Source organism: Vigna angularis, chromosome 2 (genome assembly GCF_016808095.1).
Source record: "Vigna angularis cultivar LongXiaoDou No.4 chromosome 2, ASM1680809v1, whole genome shotgun sequence".
NCBI lineage: Eukaryota > Viridiplantae > Streptophyta > Magnoliopsida > Fabales > Fabaceae > Vigna > Vigna angularis.
The window spans coordinates 15269877-15279602 of record NC_068971.1 but is presented as its reverse complement, the minus strand read 5'-3'; the positions used below and the strand labels follow the sequence as shown (position 1 = coordinate 15279602).

Here is a 9726-nt window from a genome sequence, read left to right as displayed (position 1 = left end):
GTTTATATATTTGTTTTCTAATTTTATTCTATAATTTAAAGTTCTTTAAATTAAAATATTTAATTTTTAAATTTTATTATTTAAGTAATTGCTTTTTTTTAAATGTAACTGCTCCTTTTTTTATTTAACGGACATTTTTAAATTTAACTAGTTTATTTAATTATAAAACTATCCAAAAAATAAATATAAATTGTAACGTCCGAGATTATATAGAAATATAATGTAGTAGGTCCATATTTTAATATAAGAGAACAGTTAGAGTAGACTTGCAAATAAGTTGTTAAGCTTACAATCATCTAAAATAAGTCATAATTTAAAAACTTCCTACTTAAACAGAATATTTCAAAACAATAGAACTTAATTAAGAAATTCCTAAACAACTAAGCATCAACATCATCTCCCTCCAAAGCCTGCTCCAAAGACATCTCATCCACCTCTGCTCACACCCAAGTGTATGATCATTGCAAAAGAAAAGCATAACCAAGCATAACACAAACACAGAAGCAATGGTGAGCTAGATATACAAAAATCATGTTATAACAATCATAGACAACATGCAAGTAAGGACAAATATATTAGACTATCCAAACATGACTTGTTGCACTTTAAACTTGACTTGTCCGGACTTAGAATGATTGCCGAGCTATGGCGGGTCATGCACTCGTGGTGACTTCTACTGCTTTGCAAAGCCATTGCCAATGAGTTTCACCCTACCACACTCACGAGGTTAGTCCGTTATCACTCACCTTGGGCCATACTCGAAGCACCCAAGACTAGGACCTCCCGCTATTCCTCACCACATGGATCAATCCTCTCTACTTGAGAATGAAAGACCATTGGAGTGTCAAGATAAACCCCAATACTGAGCTACCATGCAAATCATTCTAAAACACACCAAGGGCACCACCATGAATCCTCTCCTTGAGGAGCATGGAATTACGTCCATCAACCATACTTTGTTACATTCAACCACCAAACATGTCTTATATATTCACATACTTTCAATTGTAATAACATGACCACCATCTTACTATGCATTCCAATCATTCCACACACTTAGTTCAACCAAAACAAGAGCTAAAGAGAAATCTGGACTCAAAGGATTCGCTCAGCACACACCATTCGCAAGGCAAGACATGATCTTCCCGCACAGCTCACCCTCTCTCGCAAGGCGAATTAATTCGCTGAGGTGCTATACCTCATGTCCCTCGCATAGCGCACCCAGTTAATTCGCTATGCGAATTAACTCGCAGCATGCACCAGACTTCAAACCTCTCGCATACCGCACCCAGGTCGCTATGCGAGAGCCTAGATAGAGACTACCTCTCCCAAATACTCGCTATGCACCCAAACTCGCCCTTCGAATTAAAATAGTAGTTGTTCCAGACTATCACCAGTCGCATAGCGACAGGATTCGCTAGGCGAATCCACAAACAGAGAGCAACACCCTCTAGTCATTCGCACAACGCACCAGCTCGCATAACGAATGACCCAAACAGTGAGCACCCTCTACAGAGTCTCGCTATGCGAAATAATTCGCATAGGGACTGCATAATCTAAAACAATTATTATAATAAAATAAAACTTATAATATAAATAAAAACTATGTACAACAGAATTATAAAACTCACAAAAATTAGAAAAAATAAGTTTTATAAAGCTTTAACCTATGTCAAGTCATTTGCATTCTTAATCACTAACCAGCATTCTTACCCACGGACTACGTCAAGAATAATTTTACCTCTAAAGTTCTGATGCTCAATTCTCCAATTAACGAAACTGACGAAATCCGTAGAAGAAAATTTTTTATCTATTATTTTTCACAAATCACGAAAAATAAAATTCAACAACCCAATATAGACGTGAAAAACTGTGTCATGTTTCTCGTGTCTCTTTCTTTGCCCTAAATTGCATCTAATCCAAACGTGTTCACTAAAATCAATGGAATTTTAGTAAGATCAGACGTGTAGGAAAATTCTAAAATGATTTTATGTTACCTCTTCATACAAACTTGCCAATAATTCAAGCTCCATTTTACATGCTAAGCTTCCAAGAAAGTCTTTAGACAAGAAATGTCTTGGAAACTGAATGCATTAATGGTAACGCTGTTTTTCTTTGTTTTCTGGTTGGATAATTAATTTCATGAAAATTAGAAACAAAGAGAGAAGAGAAAAGAAAAGAAAAGAAGACGCGGTTTGCTTTGATTCTATCTTCACCCATCTTACACTTTCTCACTCAAAATTTCCTGTCACCGTTCGTTGGAACATGATCAAACACTGTAATATAAGGTTTAACTATAGTTGCATATTCTCTGGTTTTTGGTAATTGTCAGTTCGATGCACTATCACATTAATACATTCACGTTGACGTCTGTGTATTTTTCTCGAATATTTAATGTTACGACAACGAATGAACCAACATTGCATAATAAAATTGTAGAAAAATCAAATTAAAAAATTGCAAAGTTAGAGTGTTTAAATTTAATATTAAACCTAAATAATATCTTACTTGGATCAAATAGTCTTGGATATAAGCTGTATGGCTCTGCTAACTTAGAAAATAACATTTAAGAAGACTTTTGATGAAATTTCGATGGCAATTGCATCGGAAGATAAACACTGGAAAACAAGGGGTCCATTAGCTATCATGAATTAGCCTGTTTCCTTCTTCAGCCTTTGTTTTTAAGTTCATTGTGTGTATCTTTCTCAGTAGACTCCAATGAGAATTTCCCAATGTCCTTTCGTTTTCATCATATTATGCTACTGCTTCTGCATACATCACACTGTTTATTTCACCGGGGTTTCTGCTCAAATTGTTGAAGATCAACAACAGATATTGCTAAAATTGAAGAACAGCCTAATATTCGAGCAAGAAAAATCTCACAAACTTGTATTCTGGAATTCTAGCACGGATTGCTGTAAGTGGATAGGTGTAACCTGTGATAAGGAGGGACATGTTATTGGCCTTGACCTGAATGGAGAATCAATCAATGGTGGATTTGACAATTCAAGTACTCTTTTCAACCTGCAAAGTCTCCGGATACTGAATTTGTCCGTTAATAACTTCAGTTCTCAGATACCATCTGGATTCAGAAGGTTGAAGAACTTAACATATCTGAATTTGTCTCATGCTGGTTTTGTGGGCCATATTCCAACAGAGATTTCTTCCCTTACAAGGTTGGTATCTCTTGATATCTCTTCTCTTTCCTTTATGTTTGCGCAACCGCTGAAACTTGAAAAAACAGATCTGCAAATGCTTGTGAAAAACTTCACCATGATTAGACAATTGTATATGGATGGTGTAAGTGTATCAGCCGAGGGAAATGAGTGGAGCAATGCTTTGTTGCAGCTACATAGCCTGCAGGAGCTGAGCATGTCCAACTGCAATCTCTCAGGACCCCTTGATCATTCCCTGACAAGACTTCGAAACCTATCAATCATTCGTCTTGACCAAAACAACTTATCATCCCCGGTGCCAGAAACCTTTGCCGATTTTCCAAATTTAACAACCCTTCATCTTAGTTTCTGTGAATTGACAGGAGTATTTCCTGATAAGATCTTTCAGTTGGCAACATTGTCCGACATAGACTTGTCATTCAACTATGATCTTAATGGATCTTTGCCAGAATTGCCTCCGAATGGTTCCCTTCAGAAATTAATTGTGAGTCACACAAGGTTCTCAGGAGCATTGCCAGCTTCTATAGGTAATCTTAGGCAGTTATCCATCTTAGATCTTTCTAATTGCCATTTTAACGGAACACTACCCAGTTCAATGTCAGGACTAAAGAAACTCACTTCTCTGCTCTTGTCGTTAAATAACTTCACTGGTCAAATTCCGTCCCTGAATATGTCCAGGAATCTCACGCATTTAGACTTATCACACAATAAATTCACAGGTTCAATCACTTATGTTCACTTGGAAGGCCTAAGAGAGCTGGTCCAAATTGATTTACAGGACAACTTACTTGATGGAAACATCCCTTCTTCTCTTTTTGCACTTCCATTGGTACAAAGCATTCAACTTTCCAACAACCATTTCCATGGCCAGCTTGATGAATTTTCAAATATCTCATCCTCCGTCTTAGAGATCCTTGATTTAAGTAGTAATGATCTTGAAGGGCCCATTCCTCTATCTATTTTTAACCTCAGATCACTGAATGTCCTCAAACTATCTTTAAACAAGTTACATGACACATTGAAGCTAGATGTGTTTCAGGGACTTGAAAATCTAACTACACTGGCCCTTTCACACAACAACTTGTCAGTAGAGACAAATCTTACAGATGTAGGCCAATTATCTTCCTTCCACAATATTAGCAGTTTAGAGTTGGCTTCCTGCTACCAGACAGAGTTCCCTAGTTTCTTGAGAAACAACTCCAGAATAACCACTTTAGACCTCTCAAGTAACCATATTCGAGGATCTATACCAATATGGATATGGAAACTTCAGTCTCTAGTTCAATTAAATCTTTCCAACAATTTGCTCAGCAGTTTAGAAGGATCTGTTCAGAACACTGGTTCCAATCTGAAGCTCCTTGACCTTCATGCTAACCAACTCCAAGGGAAGCTTCAAATATTTCCAGTGCATGCCATTTATTTGGACTATTCAAATAATAATTTCAGTTTCGCTATTCCGTCGGATGTTGGTACTCGCCTGTCTTCCATAGCTTTTCTGTCTCTGTCCAAAAATAATTTATCTGGGAGTATTCCTCAATTCTTGTGCAATAGTTCACAGCTGATAGTTCTTGATGTTTCTTATAATAACTTCGCTTGGACAATTCCAGAGTGCTTAATACAGAGTGTGACAATTAAGGTATTAAATCTGCAACATAACAAGTTTAATGGCAGCATTCCAGATAAATTTCCAGTATCTTGTGCTCTGAAGACTCTGGATCTCAATAGTAATCTATTGAAGGGGCCAATTCCTAAATCACTACAAAATTGCTCATCATTAGAGGTGTTGGATCTTGGAAACAATGAGGTAGATGATGGATTTCCATACTTCCTAAATTCAATATCCACAATCCGTGTTCTGGTTTTGAGGAGAAACAAATTGCATGGTCTCATTGAATGTCCTGATACTAACAGAACTTGGCCAATGCTTCAAATTATTGATGTGGCTTTAAACAAATTTAGTGGTTTACTTCCAGGAAAATGTTTGAAAACATGGAAGGCAATGAAGCTTGACGAATATCATCATGTATCAAAGTTCAATGACATAGGATCTGATGTCCTTACATTGGGTGGTATATATTATCAGGATTCAGTGACACTTACAATCAAAGGTTTGGAGTTGGAGTTTGTTAAAGTCCTAAATCTCGTCACATCTGTTGACTTCTCATCCAACAATTTTGATGGAACAATACCTGAAGAGCTTATGGATTTTACTGGACTTTATGCTCTCAACTTGTCTCATAATTGTTTAACTGGCCAAATCCCTTCATCTATAGGGAATTTAACACAGCTTGAGTCATTGGACCTGTCAAGCAACAATCTTAGTGGCGAAATTCCCACACATCTTGAACTTTTAAATTTCCTCTCAGTCTTGAACCTCTCCTCTAATCGTCTGGTTGGAAAAATCCCTGTAGGTAGGCAACTTCAAACATTTGACCAATCTTCCTATACTGGTAATGCAGATTTATGTGGAAGTCCTTTGACTAAAAACTGTAGTGATGAATTACCTGGGCTGTCAACCTCGGCAAATGCAAGGCCGCATGCAACTGGTGAAAATATAGTGAGGGCTGAATTGGGGTTTGTTTTAGGCCTCGGACTTTTCATTGTTCCCCTATTGTTTTGGAAGAAATGGAGGGAAAGGTACTGGAAGCGTGTGGACTCAATTCTGTGCGACATCTTCCCACAGATGAATCTTGAATACGAAACCCGAGGAGGACAAAGCTATCAAGTATTAAGGTGGAGGCCTTAGTCACAAGGGACTCCATTTCTCAGTTACATTGATTATTATGGATTGATTTCATATTTTATGTAAGTATGCACAGAAAATAAGAACAGTGCATGATGTGATCTTGAAATACTCTTAAGATTATAAGTCCTAAAGGATATTAGGGTGGTTTAGGGATTACATATATGATTGTGTTTTCATTCAATAACCGATATACTTGAAGAAAAATGAAATGATGATGTGAACACATTGTTAATCACCACCACAATGAAAAGACATACTTAAAAACTAATGTAAAGATTTAGAAATTTTCATTTTAGAACGTGTTTTAAAAATATTAAGACTTAATTATTTTAATATTAAAATTTTTATTATAAATAGTTTTGTTATCAGTGAGTTTTATTATTTTAAAATACATATCTCTAGAAATTATTTTTTTATAGAGTTTTCTGACTTCATTTTAAGATAAATAACTAAGACTATAGGATTGATTATTGTGACGAACTATTTAATTTAGACTAATTAGTTTTTTGTCTATGTAAGTTAATTTTCAATCATTTTTCTTAGCATTTTTTTTGTTATCGGTTGCATATAAACCTTATTCCACTTGCACGTGTCTCTTTAGTCATCTATATGAGTCTCTGTTGATCAGTGATCATAATGATATTTATTAATCGTTCTTGTGATTTTTTTATGTGTAGATAGAACATCCTACAAGTTTGGAGGAGTTTTGTTAGTTAGGGTTTTGTAAGCTTGAAGGGATTTGAGATTCCTTAGAGTAAGTTCATTTGTCTCTTAGGTAAGTGAAACTAATTTCACTGCTTTTAAGTTATAAATACTTTGAAATTTTTATGTGTATGATTGTATGATGAATTGACTAAATGATTGATATGTGTGATGAGTGTGATCCATTGAAATGTGAGAATATTGTGTGATTTCTGTTTAAGATGAAAATGTTGAGTTAGTGAAGATTGTGTAATATGAAAATTTCATGTTTTATTATCTGTGATTTGAATGTTTGATTCTTGGATGTTTGGTTAGTTTGAACTTGGTTTTGTGTGATTAAGAGAGCTTAAATTTGAGCAATTGGTCTAGTGGTACAAGCTTCCATGTGTTAAAATTGTTTTGAACTCATGCATTGAGAAATGAGTATTAGTTTGATCAATGGAAGGTATAAAGTTTCCTTAAAAACATAAAATACAAGTATTGATATTTGGTGTGGCATTGAACGACACCAAGGTGACGCTAAACGTCCTATTTTGTGAATGGGATAACGTTAAGCGATACTAGAGTGATGTTGAGTGCCTAGTTTTGTGAATGGTTTGGGACTGAGCGATGACAAGGTGTTGTCAAGCATCATTCTTGTACTTTAGGTTTGAAGCGTTTTAACTTCCAGGAGCTAAGTGTCAAAAAGTGTCGCTGAGTACAATTTTTTCCAAGAAGAATGGGGTTGGGAGCCACCTTTGAGTGTCAATGTGTATGTTTGAAAATTTCTTCTTCTTTGGTTGGTTGAGATAAAATACAATGTACCTTATATATGCTTAAGAGTACCATGTTGTTTATTCATATATGATATTGTAATGATAATGATTATTGGAGATGTGTTTGGCATAATTTCATGGATCTCGTGAGAAGATTCTATGGTCAAGTTTTGTTAGTGTATGTATTGATGTGAGAGTCCATATGTTGTTTCTTGTTGTTCTAATAACCATTTAAGCTTAGGTAGAGTAAAATGGGGTATGTGGTGAGAGGTGCAAGATATCCTAGTCTAAGGGCTTTACCTTAGCCAAAGATATTAACGGACTAACCTTGTGTGTGGTAGGATAAAACCCATTAGAAATGACTTTACAGAGTAGTAGAGACCATCATAAGTGCAAGACCGCCAAGAGATTTCACATTAATGCTTCATCTGGATAATTGAGTATAGAATAAGTCTGTTACCAATAAGGAGTATTGGTAAATCTTGAAGAAATTTGTTTTGATGATGTTGCAAGAAGTTTTAGTTGAAGAAGATATTAGAATTAGTTAAAAGCAATTTGTAGAGATTAAATGTAGTAGGAAATTCTTGTAAACTTTGTAAACTTGCATTTTGAACTGCAATAATCGATTATGGAATGGCAATAATCGATTATCACAGAGTCATACAGGAATAATCGATTATCACATCATATAATCGATTATCACTTTTTTGAAAACCCCATAACGGACACAAATAATCGATTATCACTTTTGATAATCGATTATCAGTGGCAGTTGAGAGATGTCTTTTCAGTTTTTGACCATGCACGAAACTAAGCTTATAAATAGAGGTCTTCAAAGCTCTTAAAAAGCAACTTTTCAATTGAGAGTATTAGAGCTTTGTGCCTAAGGGAAGCTCTCTGTGAGTGAAAAGGATCTATGCCATTTTGAGAATACAGTTTGTCTGAGGAAGTTCTCAAAGTGATAGAGTGCTCTTGACTGGTCTTGTGAATAGGAGAAGCTCGCGTTTTGTGTGTCAAAGGTCGGAGCGGTTCTCTTCAAGTTGGCTGAGCAGGTTCTTCCGTTCGTTTGTCGAAGGAAGGTGTTTTCTATTCTTTGCTTATTTTGATTATCTGATTGTAATTTGCAAACTATATTTTTAGTGAAAAAGGTTAATCACTATTTATAGTGATTAACGACTGGACGTAGAATCTTTTGATTCGAACCAGGATAAAAATTCTGTGTTGAATTTTCTTGCTCTCTATACTCTTTACATTTTACGCATATCAAATGTTTGATAAATTTTCTCTAAGAAAATCAATTTTTGGAAACCGACTATTTTAACTTGTGTTGTGATCGTTACACGCTTTCCGCTTTATTATTTTATTCCGCTGCGCGACTCTATAACGGTACCGATTGTTCCAACAATTGGTATCAGAGCTTGCTTTGATAGTTTTTCAAATTTTTCGAAAATGGGCGGTCATAACCAAGTTTATGTTGAGGGTGCTTCTATTGATAGACCTCCTTTGTTTACGGGGGAAAATTATGCGTTTTGGAAAATAAGAATGCAAATATTTTTGGAGTCTATTGACAGGGGTATTTGGGAAGTTGTTATGAATGGACCAATTGTTCCCACTATTTTTGTAAATGATATGCAGGTAGAAAAACCATTTTTACAGTGGACTATGGATGAAAATAGAATGGCACAATATGATGTTAGGGCTAGGAACATAATTTTATCTGCACTAACGCTTGATGATTTTTTCAAAGTTTCTGTTTATGAAAGTGCTCAGGAAATGTGGGAATTTTTAAGAGTCACTCATGATAAAGTCACAGATGTTGTTAAGTTGACGTTGTCTGATTCAAGCTCCTCAAGCTCAAACAGTTCAAATAAGCAAGAAAATCTATGCTTAATGGCCAACAATGAATCATCTAAAAGCCAACTCTTGAAGAAAAAGAAGGACAATCAAGGCTCCTCATCAAGCTTTACATGTTATGGATGTGGTGAAAAAGGCCATATAAAAGCCGTTTGTCCAATTATCAAGAAAATTCACAAAAAGAAGAAGGTCCACATTTCTTGGGTTGATAATGACTCAAGTAGTTCAAGTGATTCTGTTGAAGAAGCAAACTTATGTTTGACAGCTAATGTTGATGACACTGCAAGCCAAGTAAGTTGTTCTAATTCTGAATCTAATGAATTTGATTTGCAAAAAGCTTTTCTTGAATTGCTTGATGAATCTGAAAAATTGAATGTTGCTTATAAAAATTTGAAAAAGGAATTTAAAGATATGCAAATTAAACATGATAAGGCATTAGATGAGGAAGTAAGTTTGAGAAATAAAATTTGCAACTTGGAAATGAAAGAGTCTT

At 35.3% G+C, this 9726-nt stretch overlaps 1 protein-coding gene across 1 annotated transcript; it reads left to right on the top strand.

The window, feature by feature from the left end:
• Positions 1-2581: 2581 nt before the first annotated feature.
• On the top strand, positions 2582-6807 carry LOC108320382 (receptor like protein 22). Its single transcript, XM_052872834.1, has 2 exons — positions 2582-5981; positions 6600-6807. The coding sequence occupies exon 1, from the start codon at positions 2719-2721 to the stop codon at positions 5920-5922; it is 3204 nt and encodes a 1067-aa protein (XP_052728794.1). The 5' UTR covers positions 2582-2718; the 3' UTR covers positions 5923-5981; positions 6600-6807.
• The last annotated feature ends 2919 nt before the right edge of the window (positions 6808-9726 follow it).